Raw genomic sequence first — 14,298 nt, 5'->3', positions numbered from 1 at the left:
GACCGGCCGCTTAGGACATAGTCATGTGATCCATCATGAGAAACAACACTCACAAGTGAAGTCCAGCCAAGTTGACAGATCTTCAACTATCACACCTAATGACTTTGAAAAAAAATTTTTATTGTGATTTGGGTGAAGGTTTACAGAGCAAATTCACTTGCCATACAGCAATTCATACACATTTTGTCCCATGACATTGACTGCAATTCTTCACCATGTAACATCTCTCTTTCCACTTCCTCTCTGTAGTTACCTCTTCCCTGTGTCCTTCCCTTTCATGTACTCCCCCCCCACACACATCAGCTGTCTCGGAGTGCATACACTGCCCGTCTGTTCTACCATGATTGATTGCTCCAAGTAGTGTGTCCACCTAATGTAAATGTTCACCCCATATGCTTGTCTGTTATTTGGCTGGAAGCCACAAGAGTGAGTTCAGTTCCAGACCTGAAGGGTAGCTAGGGGCCATTGTCTCTTGGGTCTCACCAGGCTCTAACAGACCAGCAAACCTGGTCTTTTTTTATGATTTTGAGTTTTGTTCCACATCGTTCTCCCACTCTATCTATGATCTCCTACACTGACCCCCCTCCAAATGGTTGACAGTGGTAGCGAAGCACCATCTAGTTCTTCTGGTCTCATGGTCATTTAGGCTGAGGACCACATGGTCTACCTGTCCCTTGAACTAATTGTTTCCTTGCGTCTTTGGTTTTCTTCATTCTTCTTTGATCTAGATGAGGATAAACCTAATGACTTTTGAGACAGAAAAAGAGCACAATGACACAGAGAGAAACAAGCACAGATTAGGGAAAGATATATGCTTTGTGGAGATTACCAAGGTACTGAGGAGTGCAGGGGTTATGGAAGATGAGACAGATTTCTTCCCCAGAGTGAACAGAGAGAGAGCCTTCTAGAGTCAGTGCCCTGGATTGGACTTCTAGCCTCCTAAACTGTGAGAAAATAAATTTCTATTCTTTAAAGCCACCTACATGTGGTATTTCTGTTGCAGCAGCCCTAGAAAACTAAGACAAACTGAACACTTGTCTTACAATTACACACATTCAGAATACACGTAAGGATTTTAATCAGTTTCCCTCTTTGCACACCTCCCAAGAAGGTGTAGATTCCCAGCAGGGAGGAAACTGCACTGTAAGTTATACCAAATAAGGACGTTTTATTAGTTATTCTTCAAATAAAGTTACTCACTTTCCCCAGTGGTAGGGGTTGGTAATGGTGGAGGGAGGAAGGAAATAGGAACGTACAGTCTCCAGTTGGAACCCATAATCAACAGCCTGGCATCCAATGTTAATTGTGCACATGATTGGCATCCCAAAGCCTAATTTGTGTTTATCACCAAGATTTCAACACTTCCAGGTTTCCAGTCACACCAGATGTCTAGTGAATAAGTAAATTAACATAAAGGATGGGATCCTCAGTGCAGATGAAAGTCGAGCATGCCAGGGACTGCACCAGAGGTGTATAAAGGAAGGAGCTACAATCAGAAGCTGATGAGTTACCGACTGAGGCCTCTCAGGTAGAGAAATAATTACTACTACCTGGAACCCAGAGAGCAAAGTGAAATACAAAATAGGGATGAGGGACACTCTGCTCACTCCTGCATTGGTGTTAGCACATTTGAGAGCATCGTTGGCAGGGTATTAGTACTCTCAAGGTGGCGATCAAACTTGGAGAATAGCAGTAGTTTTATGGGCAGTGGACACTAATGGGGGTGGGTGCTAGGGCAGGACAAATCACAGGGGGGAAAAATCCCACAAAACTAAACCTGTTGTAGAGTTGATTCCAACTCATGGTGACCCCATGTGTGCAGATTAGAACTGCTCTATAGAGTTTTCTTGGGAGCTCTGGTGGTGTAGTGCCTAAGGCATTTGACTGCTAACCAGAAGGTCAGTGGTTCAAACCCACCAGCCACTTTGTGGAAGGAAGATGGGGTATTCTACTTCTATAAAGATTGACTGCCTCAGAAACCCAATGGAGGTCACTATGAGTAGAATTGACTTGATAACATGGGTTTGGTTTTTATAGGGTCTTATTGGCTGTAATGTTTACAGAAGCAGATCACCAGGCCTTTCTTTCCTGGTGCCATTGGATGGGTTTGAACTGCCAACCTTTTGGTTAGTAGTTGAGCACAAACTGTTGTGCCAACCAGGGACCCCAAATAGCAGATACAATCAGATCATTCTAATGGACAGACTTGTTATCAGCACCCATGAGATACTTATGAGAACTTGCTGTTTACCTGAGTAAGTGGATGAAGGCAATCAAATGACCTGCACTGGAGGATGTGGTTAAGAGTCAGGGAAATACAGGTCATCACAGTTAAGGTGACTCTATTTGTTCTACCAGTTTGATGAGATTTCAAGAAACATGAGCTATATACATAATTTTGTTATTTTCCAATCATATTTGTTAGGCTGAAGTCCTTAAATAAATATTCAGGGTACTATGTTATACATCTCCTCTTCACTCTTTTGACCTTTTCCTGTTTTAGGGTCCTATTTCAGCTAGGGTTTAAGCGGCATGACATGCAATGGCAAGATAATATATCTGGTATATCTTCTTCAGCACAGCACAGGTGTCAGTGGGCCTCTCTTGTACCTGCCTATCTTGATTTCTACACAGAACATTCCTGGACTTCCTCCCCAAGCACCAGATCCAATAATGTTACCCAGGCAAAGTGAGGTCAACCTTCTCCTGAAACATATATTTGTCCAATTCAGTCTGATAGAATGAATTTATCATTGTAGCCAGTGCAAACTGTATTTTTCTTCAGAGTCTCCTTGTTGCTTTCTGTTCTTTACTTAATAATTACTTTTGGGATGGGGCAGAAAATAAAATCAGGGACACTGCCTCATTTCTCATACTGGAGGTCAGAAGAGGGGATGAAATGTATAAGCACAAGATTTAGCAGAGAAAAGGACTGTCAGTGTTGGGGCAATGTGTTTGTGTGATGGGGTGCATGATGGTGAGAGTGCAGGGCATGAGTGGAACCCTAGACACTTATGATTGTGGGCATTTTTGTTGTTGTTGTTCTATATAGTGATTTTGATGTCTGACCACTCTGGACAATTCAGAGCCAATTCATACCCAGTGTAACATTACATTTATCAGGAGCTGAGTCTGAAAGATTTAAGGTACAACAAAATTCCAGATAAACCAGAACACCCCTTCATGCTTCATCACATTTATTTTGTGACTTTCTTCAAGATTCCACACTGTGCACACTGATGATCTCAAGTATATATAACAATATGTTTAATACAAAAAGTAACATAAAAGCAATTGTGATAGAAGTTGAGATTATTGATTAATGAAAAATCTTGAATTTTATATATTTTTAGTTGTTTAATAAGAAAAAAAATTTAATATACTCTTAAATTTAAACAAATTCCAACAGGCAAACATTCTGTAACTGAGAGGGTGGCTGATGGTGTCATGCTGGGTCAGCTACCTCTCTTTTGGTTCAGGCCAAACCTGATGTGAATCTAGGCCCATTTAGTGGCTACCTAGAAAACCTCAATCATAGCACACATAACATGAATTTTGTGAAGATTTTGAAAGTTACAAGAAGTGTCTAAACTATTCACTACATAGCATTTCTAATGAGGGGAAAAAAACCACCCTCCATTATCAATATCATTTTCTAAGTTCCTTTACTCTTCTTGTTATGTGCCATGGAGTCGGATCTGACTCATAGTGACCCCTCCTTGGATTTCTGAGGTGGTATCACTACAGAAGTAGATTGCCCAGTCTTCCTTCCAAGGAATGGCTGGTGGGTTTGAACCATCAGCCTTCTGGTTAGCTGTCAAGTGCCTTAGGACCATGCCTTTACTAGTCCCTTAAATACCAAATTATTCCCTATTCTGATGCTTCGTCTATCATCTCAGACCTGGGATCATCAAAGCAATCCTCACCCTACAATTAGATTTTCCTAATAACGGCTGAGAAAATAAAAATCTCTTTATATAATTATGATCTACAATGACAAAACAGCATCCCTCTCTTTTTCTTTCTTTTGCTAACTCTCTTCCCCTACTATTTCCACGAGGAGCTCTGGTGGTGCAGTGTTTCTACACAAGTTTTTAAGAAATGTATTATTTTGATTTCTAGAATATTGTGCAGAATCCCCTTTAATTCTGCACATGCTGAATTACAATTACAGGTGGGGCAGAATGAAGTGAAAACTCCCCATAGGCCGCCTGAAGGACTTGTACTGTGATTGCTTGACTCCATTATTTCTCCCTGGAGATGTCCTTTCTAGATTTGACCTGCTCTCTGCTGTCTTTTTCTCAAGTATGTTGCCACCTCAACTGATGAGACAATTGCCCTCATGTTGAGACTTTATACTGAGGATTGGCTGGGGAGGAAGGGAAAGGAGACAGATATTCCACTCTTTCCAGGCTTTGGTCCTTTTGATGGACACAGCAGCACATCCAGCCCACTTGCCCAAGATCTAAAATGACTCCAATGATAGAAAAGTATTTAAAAGATGAACCACAGAATTACAGATTTGAGGGACCTGCTATTTTGTATAAATGTATGAGCAAGCCCAATGTATTGTACCACTAAGGGTGTGTGACTAAGGGAATATCATAGAACAAACTGCACCCAACAGTTCAGTTGGGAAACGGCCCCTTTCCCAAGCCCCTGACCTACCTCCCAATCTGGGTCCTCCCTCAGAACCCCCTGAACCTCCATATGATCTAGTAATTCAAGAGTTAATACTTGAACCCCACAGCAGGGGTTCTCCCTAACTCTGATCCAGTACAAGGGCCAGTGCTCCACTTAGTCCAGGTTAAATATTTGAATATCCCCCTGGTGGAGGGGTTTTGGCCCCCTTCCAGCAGCAGCTCTCTGCGTACTGTGTCCCTATTCCTCAGCCCCTGCTTTGACTATAGATGCTGAAGGGAGGAGGCTAGCAGAGTCCAGACCCTCCTCCCAGTCTTCATCTCTTTGCTGCACTTCTTCCTTCAGCTCAGCAAGGATCCCCAAGAGACGCAAAGCTTCAGAATCAGCTCCATTTTGAGAAAGCCGCATTTCAGCAATCCTCTGCAGTTTGTTTTTCATCTTTTCCTTCTCTTTTGAGCTCTGGTTTATTTTCACACCCTCTATAAACTGGTCGATGGCCTTTTCTTCACAGTGCATTTGATACAGCTGAAAGTTGCCATATCGCAGATGGAGCAGCTGCTTTGCTACAGGATTAAGCTCTTTGCGGAATTCTTTTTGGAAGTAATGATCAGCTTCTTCGTACCGATTTGTTTGAGCATAAAGGCAGGCAAGATAGGAGCAGACGTTGGGGAGATTCACACCGAGATCATCAGCTTTCTTTAAATGATCCACAGCTTGTTCTATTACTTCTTGTAACATCTTTTTTCTCCCATTCCCGTCACGCTGTATTTGAAGGACCTTTGCTCTATAGCAGCACCCGATGTGGTAATGCAGGTAGCCTTTGTTTGGCATGCATTCTAAAGCCTTTCCAAGCACTTCTATAGCTTTGTCCAGGGCCTCTTTTTTTTGAAAAAATTTTGCAGCACCAACTACATCTTCTGCATATGCGGCTTTCTCCAAGGCTTCTTCAACTAAACTCTCCCCTTCACTTTCTTCATGTATCTCCTGAAGTTTCAAAGCCAGGAGGACTTTAACATACTGGTTCTCAGGATTCAGCCCAATGGCTTTTCTCAGAGGGCCAATGGGGTTCTGATCAGGTGGCCACGTATCCAGACAGTAGCTCGCGATTGCTAGTCCAGAGGTGAACTCTGGGTTCTTTGGTTTTTTATCCAGAGCCTTCTCAAAACACACCTTAGCCCTTTCTTTAGAGTTTCCTCCACACTTTAACCATGTCCACCCTTCCTCACAGTCTATCTCGGGACTCTCAATTCTATAGGGGCTGGAAAACTTCTTACAGACTTGTTTCACTTTGTCTAGATACATCTGAGCTTCCGAGAGCCTGCCCATGTGATAGTAGACCCAGGCATAGTTTCCCCAGGTGACCAGACTTCTGATTTCTGCTTGGTCAGCGTGCTCTCGCTGGATCAACTCTTCAGCTTGCTGTAAGCATTCCAGGGCGGCCTCATTTTGGCCTCTGAGATGTTTTATATAGGCCAGTATGTTGCATGTTGTGGCTTTGAATTCACTGTTCTGAAGCTCAACCTGATTAAATACTCTGTTTTCAAAATCATCCAAGGAATTTTCTCCCTCTATTAAATTCCAGGTGAAATGACATTTCAGTTGCCGTAGGCCGCTCTCCAAGGAATTCTTGGTGATCTCACTGTAGGGAAAAACAGAGACGGGCACATTGAGACACAGCACATTTCTGGTAAGAAATCCAGATTGCAAATACGTATCTCCTCCTCCTCCTGAAGACAGTCAACCCAAATCAAAAAAGAACAGATTTCCTTTCTTTCCCCTGTACTCTGTCTGTGTGTCAAATGCATGGTGAGGCAGGAATCTGAGAATGTGGGGAACCGAAGAATAAGGGAGAGCAATGGGCAGTGTCTCTGAGGTTGGGACTGCATGGCCCTGAACAAGGCAGTTTTTGTTTAGAGCTCTGCCCTCAGCTTTCCGCTTTCGAAGGCCTCTGCAGAGGTTGCCAAACTGTGGGAACTGTTTTTGTGTCTTTCTGGTCTCTAATGAAGGTGTGAGTTTGAATCCTACTTCTAACTATTTACCTTAACTACTTAACTCTTTTTCATTTTATTTTTTAAAATTATTTTTGTATACAATGTTGTGCCAGTTGAACTTGATGTCCCCTGCGACCATGGTCCCCAGTCCGCAGGCCCAGCAACTCACTCCCTCAAGGTGCTTAGCTGTGGCTAAGAAGTTATCCTAACTGCCTCCTGGTAGGTTTAAACTGCATGTGGATATTTTTATGGCACATACGTATGTAGGAATATCGTCTGCCAAACCTATGTACGGCTGCGAGTATATTCCCATCCATACCTGATCTTCTTGCCTGTCTCCCTATGTATCTACCTGTAGCTTAGTCTTTGCCGTTACTGATAATGCAGTATTGTGCATGCAATAGCATTTGCCTTTATTATCTCTACCTCTTAGGCACCTCTCCATGTCTTCATTTTCCTTAGTGGTATTGTGCTAGTTACATGCTTTTGTTATTGCTTTTCCTTTTACCCGTTTCAAACCTATTTCTTAACTATCCATCTATTTTCCCTTTCTTTTCCTCCCCTCCCATCCCTGGTAACCAACAAAGAAAATTTCCTTCCCTGTGTAAACCTTTCCTTGCCTTTTTATAATAATGGAATCATACAATGTTTGTCTTTTGATGATTGACTTATTTCACTTAGCATAGTATCCTCCAAGTCCATCCTCATTATGAGGTGATTTGCTGATTCTTCATTTTCCTTTAATGTTGCCTAATATTCTGTTGTGTGGATGTACCATAGTTTGTTTGTCCATCCATCTGTTGATGGACACTTAGGTCAGGACTGCTTAACTCTTCACTGTTTAATTGTTAACTGTACCTCTTCACTGTTTTATTATTATCTATGTTAGTCAAGCCTTAAACTTTTGTTTTAGAATAAAATTTAATCATTTTTTATTCTTTTTTCTTTTTCCTACCTCTACTTCTAAACTGGCAATTTCTGTTCTTAACACATCTCATTGAGTTGGCCTATTAATAATTTTGCATTTGTTGGTGGAATTTCCTTTTGAAATTATTTTTTTCTGCTGTGGTTTGCTTTTATAGCAGCAGGTGAGATGTGTGGCTACAGGATGCTCTCAAGCTCCTTTTCTCATAAGAAGAGCTCTTTTTCTTTAGATGCTCTTGATACTTTCCTGAAAAGATTTTCCATTCCCTTCACTGTTGGTCCTTGAAGGAAAGGAATGAATGAATGAGCAAACAAACAAACAAACAAACAAAACAGCAAAGAGACAAATAAACAGAAACCTGTACTCTGAGTAACTTCAGAGATGGTTAGGTCCAAAATCATTCCTTGCCCAAAAATATTTCTCCATGTTGCCTATGTATTAGAGTCCCTGAATGTTGCTTTTTTCTCACTTAAAAAAAAAAAAATCATGGTATGTATTAACCAGGCCTTTTATCAGGAGCTACATCTTCTAGATATTATGAATTCTGACATACACAACTAATATATATCTGGAAATCTATGTACAGTGGCAAAGATCACTTTTGAATATTTGTTACATTGAAGATTATATTCCCCCACTTTCTTTCTGTCCCTTTGTGGCATGGTGAATTACTTAATATGACCCTTATAGCCAGAGTCTCTGTTTATGGTTATTGTCTCATTTTGGAGTGAGTTGTCTGTTATGTTAATGAGGCAAGATTATGGTGGGATATATCTTGAATCAGTGTCTTACTGTAAAGTATGACTCAAGGCACCACCCTTAGTTTTCCTGTGGGTATGGTCTGTATCCAATATATATGAATGCTCTAGTGAAGTTCTCTCTTTTGTTCTGGATCCTGCATCCAGCTTGTTGTCATCTGACCTCTCGTTCTTGACTCGGACCTGATTCACCAGCTTCCTCAGCCTTGTGAGACAGAAGCCTGTTGTCTGACCTACCCAGCTGGATTTGGTGGCCCCTGCAACCATGTGGGTGAGGAGAACCCTCCAGGCACTTCACCCATGGATTTGGGACTTGTCAACATCTACAACCTAGTGAACCATTTCCTTGGCAGTTGTGAGTTCTATGAGATGTTACAGTGAATTAGGGAACCCGAGGGTGGGAAGGAGAATACTGAGCGGGAGGATGAGCAGTTGATAGTAGAGTTGATGGAGTGGTACATAGTTTGGAAAAGTTTAACATTTGGGACATCTTTGACTTCTGCCTGATCCTTCTAATAGAAATTATTTGAGCACAGCTTTTCCTCACTTTGTGTACAGAATGACCTGCCATTCCCCACCCCCTCCCAATTTGGCACTTAATTTCAAGTGGAAGCAGGAAATGGAACTGACATGGGAGCCGGGGAGCCAGAGCAAGTCTTAATGTGCTAGGAAGGGTGTTGCACACTCTGGGAATTGGCTGGCAACCATCTTTAAGACTGATCATATTCTGTAATACATGCTCCAGAGAAAGCACTCAGATACACAAAGAGAAGGCATAAGGACTGGGCCCCCAAGTTCCCTAGTGTCCTGCTCTAGTCCTCCTGGGATCGTGCATCCCTGCCTCTGTGAAGCACTTTAGTTCCTACTCTTTTCTGCTACTTGAAACAAACTTAATTAGCTCAAATAGAACAAACAAACAAACAATGAGATGGTGGGAGTTTCTGCTCTGGGAAGGATTCCTTTCAAAGCTCCAGGCAGGTCTTAGTGAAAAACCAGGTTGTTTGAGCCTCTTGATGTAACTAGGGGAGGGTATCTAGCATCTTCATGACAGCAGCCTCCCCTTAAAAAGTTCATATTCAATATGATAGATCTTCTTTCTCAGTGAGGTTACAGAAGGATTCTTTTACACATGAGGCTTGTTAGCTTCTTTCTCATTTTATAAAAGATAAGAAGAGAGTGAATACAGTTGATACTATCTCTGACATATAAAACATACAGCCTGTTGTGCATTTGACAGAATAGAGACATTTCATATATACCACAATCAAAAACCAAACCAGTTGCTCTCAAGTCTCTTCGGACTCATGGCAACACCGTGTGTGTCAGGGTAGAACTGTGGTGCCCCATGGCGTTTTCAATGGTTGACTTTTCAGGTGTAGATCAAAAGGCCTTTCTTCCCTGGTGCCTCTGAGTAGACTTACACTGCCAACCTCAGTTAGAAACCCAGCCTAACCATTTGTGCTACCCAGGGACTCCTTTAATGTATAAAACCAAACCCACTGTCATAGAATCAGTTCTGACTGATAGCGACCCCCTTTGGGTTTCTAAGGCTGTAAATCCACTTATGTAAAATTCCTTTGGAGAAGCCACTCAAAACTCCATCCAATTTCACTGCTTGACCATGGATTTTTATTTTCACTAGTAAATAAGAGAAGTGAGTCCCAGATATTTGCTATCCTGAGTGTAGACTTGTGAATCTTATACTGTGAATTGCTCTCAAAGTTCCAAGCATTTACATAGATGTGACACTTTCTTCTGCTGCTTCCTATCTTCATGAATGCTACAGTGACACTGTTCACCAGACATGGAACTAATGCTGCTACTACAGTGTCTTAGAGTGGTGCTACTCAATGTGTGGTTTTAGGACCAGTGGTATTAGTATCACCTAGGAGCTTGTTAAAAATTTACATCTTCAGGACCCAACCTAGACCTACTACATTGAAATCTCTTGGGGGTTGAGCCCAGGAATCTGTCTTTAACAAACTCTCAATGTGATTCTTAGGGAGCTCAAGTGTGAAACTACTGTCTTAAAGTACAAGGGCAACAGCCAATGAAAGTCCCTGCCAGGAGCAGCTGACCCAATAAACAAGGAATGCATAGGTTTCATCGTGCTTGCTTCTAATCTGCAGTGCACGATTTCACCTGGTTTTCACCACATTATGTGGAATTGTGCACTACAGATTAGTGGGTAAGCACAAGGAAGCCTGTGTATACTTTGCTTACTGGTTAATCTGCCCCTGCCTATAGCTAAAGAATCAAGGAAAGTGAGACGAGGAAATGGTGGCTTTGTAATGTTATGGGACAGATTCTAAGATAACAAGACCACATTAAAATTCTGAAAAAGAGATACATGGGCTCTGTAGATTATGGGTGACTAAGGAAGATGGGGCAATCTACTTCCGTAGTGATACTGCCTTGGAAACCCAAGGAGAGGTCGCTATGAGTCAGGGCCGACTGGATGACAAATAACAACAACAACATAGGCGAATACATTGCAAATATGTCAGATTTTTTTTCTGTCAGGCAGACATGCAGAGTAGCTGAAAAATGAATCATTCCAAGAAGGCAATGTGACCCCTAGAAAGTGATCTCAGGGGCTAAATCCCTGGATTCTGGAGCCAGGTTGCTTTGGCAACCAGGTCCAGCCACCCCAACCCTCAAACTGGAGAAAGTAGAGAGCTCCTTTCCTACCCACTGACCTAACACCTCCTCTGCAGGACAATCTTATGTTTCTGGGAGATGTGGGCATCCTGAAGGTGAGGACTAGTTTATCCAAGCGCTCAGTCTCTAATTCACACTTCAGAAAGGAGGACTCTAGCCAATCAGTAGAATTTTGAGATAAAAAACATTTCGGTTAGTTTGCCAGCTGTAATGTCAGTCTGAGATGAATGAGCACTTTAAAGACAAAATTCACCATAGCGTCAACTAGGATCGCTATGCTGAGTGCATCTTTAACAATTGCTAAAAGCAAATCTTTTGCTAAAAAATAATTTTCTAATACTCTACTGACTTAACCACTTCAAATAATAAACAAAAAAGGGGCAGCCGATCAGAACAATTCCCCTTATTTAATTTAACTTTTAAATTAGCCACCTGCCTGATTCTATCTAAATATGAGTCTCTCTCTCCTCCCTTTTTTTCCTGCCAAACTCCTCTCTCTCCTACAACAGCTCTCAGCTCCTCCCTGTGAGCAATTCTAGAGACACCCATAGGAAGCTTGACTGCGTGAGCAGAAAATGACTTAGGAATAAAATGCCAGCATCAATAACATAGATTTATAATTAAATAGATGCATAGTAAGGCTATAAAACAAACACTTAAACAGAACAATTCAGGAAGTTGCCTTCAGCAGGAAATGGTTGCTTAGGATTTGCTTTCACAACAAGCTCTAATGAACATTTTAACACAGAGGAGAAAGGAGAAGTCTTTACCTCATGATGGTTGTGCACTTCCCAGCTATTCTGAGAGGCTGCAGTTCAGGCTGCTGTGCTCTTCAGAAGCCTTCCTTTTCTGCCTCCAATAAATGCCGAACAGCCCTATAAATGAGGGCATCAGTTGGTTTCCTTTCCTTGTTTTCCTGCAACTGACTTTAGAAAACTGAAAATGAAACCAGAAAGTGAAACTGACTTGACATTGGCCAGAATCTTGCTGGGAGAAAGTGCATCTGGAGTAAGAACCACACCCATCAGGGCCCCTACTCTGCACAGCAGGTCATAACAACTTCCCTTTGGTGGATTTTATTGATGTCCCACGTCAGCTGACATCAAGGGACCCCAGCTGGGAGAAGGATATATTTAGAAAGGACCGTTGCTTCATTATTACAATGTTAACCCATCCTCACTCTGTTCACCCTTAATACCAATACGACCCACAAGACACTGAAAGGAGTAGCTTTATAATCTCCATGAAGGCAGGGACTTTTTGTCTGTTTTGTTTATTGCTCAGTCTTCAGCTCTTGCAATAATACCTGGCACATGTCTGACATTCAAAAATTAGTTGCTAAATAAATGTATGAATATATGTTTAGAATGTAGCTCCATTTATATGCTGTGAGACTCTGGGAAAATTAGTGAAATGTCTCTGTACTTTAGTTTCTTTGCCTGTAGAGTGGGGATAATAATGCTACCAATTCATAGTGGTAGTGTGAAGATTAAATGAGTTAATATATGAAATCTACTTAGAATATTGCCTGGCACATAGTATGTAAATGTCAGTTTGAATTATCATTAATAACTAAAATCATTAACCAAATAGACTAGAAGGGAAACTTGATGTTTGCCATTTCTCGAGTTTTAGTGCCTCTGACATTTCAAGGTCCATCATGATCACTAACCTAGGTTGAATGATTCCTAACGTCTCTAACTGTTCTTGCCTCTCCTGAGGCCTGAAATATATTAAATCCTTGCGTTCATGTTAGTATTCAGCACCCACACATCATGATTTCCAGCCATTTATTTATGAAAGAGGGAATGGACATTCTTTGCTCTTTCCTTATTCATACTCCTCTCCTTGTTCATGCCTTTTATCACAAAGGAGTTATAGTATGCATAGCCTCAAAGGGAAAAAGGCACCGCCACCAGATGTCTTTGCAATAAGGGAACTGCATGGAGCAGGTAAAGCATGGTCTCTATCATAAAAGTGGTTAACCTGCAAAGATAAGATTGCTGAGGCAGGTTACTCAGTCTTGGAGTTACTTACTTTGTGTAAGTAAGTGTTACTTTGGATGCTGCTGACTAGGGCAGGGCCCAAGGAAGCCTGTGCTTCTTGAAAATTCTCTCCCCTTTGATTAGGGTACCCAGCCAAGCCTGTCTTAGTTGGGAACGCCTACTTTTAGTTCCCACTTAAGAGTTACAAATTCTTGAACTTATGTGCATCCCAAATGAGATAACTGATCAGAAAAATCAAGCTTAGTATTTATTTATAGAAATTCATGTTAGAAATACAAGAAACACTGAAATAGGAAGCTAAGAACATTGTGTTTTGTTTTGTTTTGGAATTTACTTTCAAGAAATAGTTGGATAAAAATATTTAAATCTTATTAATAAAAATACTGCCTGGAAAGAAGCAGAGAGAGAAAGGTTGTACTCATTGTCACTGTGTTTTGAGATATCTGGAGACACTCATTTCCTCTGCAAAAAATCTGCATGGCTGATACCTGTGTATAAAATTACTGTGGGCGGGGCACCTCAGCTACAGGGCGGCTGGATAAGTAGGAGAATGTGTCTTCTGATTGCAAATCAGAAACTGGAAAGGAAAACCAATTCTCTACTGGAGATGTTTCTATTTTAAGAAAAATGAAACTTATTTAGTAAGAGTTTTGATTACTCTGGATGCCACAAAAATTTACATATCTGTGTTCTAGAATATAGGGTAAGGACTGCCCCTGTCTTAGCCTAGACTAAGGGAAGTTTGAGTAGCTGCATTACAGGGTGGTATAGTGCAATGGTTATCACAGTATGGTCTACCACCAGCAGTATCAGCATCTATTCTTATGGGCAAAATTCTCAGGGTCCATTTTAACCTATTAAGTCAGAAACTGTAGGGGTGAAAACTATTAATCTGTGTTTTAAAAAGTCTTCCAGATAATTCTGATGGATTCTAAAGTATGAGAACTATGTAATATATTGACTGTATGTGACAATACTTTTAGCTCCATAACATAAAACTTTATAGTTTTTTATTCAGATTAATTTTTTTTCTTTTACTGTTGCTTTTGTTTTGTGTCTGTCTAGAGAATGACTAAATCTTTGTCCACCTAGAGAGTTAGTTGCTAGTTCAATAGTGTTTATACCTACTAGAGGAATCTCAGGTGTCCAAATGGGTTCTCTTGATCTCCACAGTGGATTACAATTTAAGAATAATGTATTCCTCCCTGATATAAATTTCCTTTCTTGATAATTGGCAGATGGACATATGTTTAATATCATTCCCCTAAGGTTGGGCAATCTACTTCCGTAGTGATACTGCCTCGGAAACCCAAGAG

At 41.1% G+C, this 14,298-nt stretch overlaps 1 protein-coding gene across 1 annotated transcript; it reads right to left on the bottom strand.

Annotated features, from left to right (window-relative positions):
- Window positions 1–4,881: 4,881 nt before the first annotated feature.
- Window positions 4,882–12,001, bottom strand: IFIT2 (interferon induced protein with tetratricopeptide repeats 2). The gene is made up of 2 exons (XM_007944056.1): window positions 11,943–12,001; window positions 4,882–6,280 (listed from the first exon to the last, which is right to left on the bottom strand). The coding sequence occupies exons 1-2, from the start codon at window positions 11,999–12,001 to the stop codon at window positions 4,882–4,884; spliced, it is 1,458 nt and encodes a 485-aa protein (XP_007942247.1).
- Window positions 12,002–14,298: the final 2,297 nt, after the last annotated feature.

Source organism: Orycteropus afer, unplaced genomic scaffold (assembly GCF_000298275.1).
Source record: "Orycteropus afer afer isolate SDZICR_OR568_19922 unplaced genomic scaffold, OryAfe1.0 scaffold00118, whole genome shotgun sequence".
NCBI classification, from domain to species: domain Eukaryota; kingdom Metazoa; phylum Chordata; class Mammalia; order Tubulidentata; family Orycteropodidae; genus Orycteropus; species Orycteropus afer.
The sequence above is the reverse complement of the archived record's forward strand: the minus strand, read 5'-3'. Positions and strand labels throughout refer to the sequence as shown.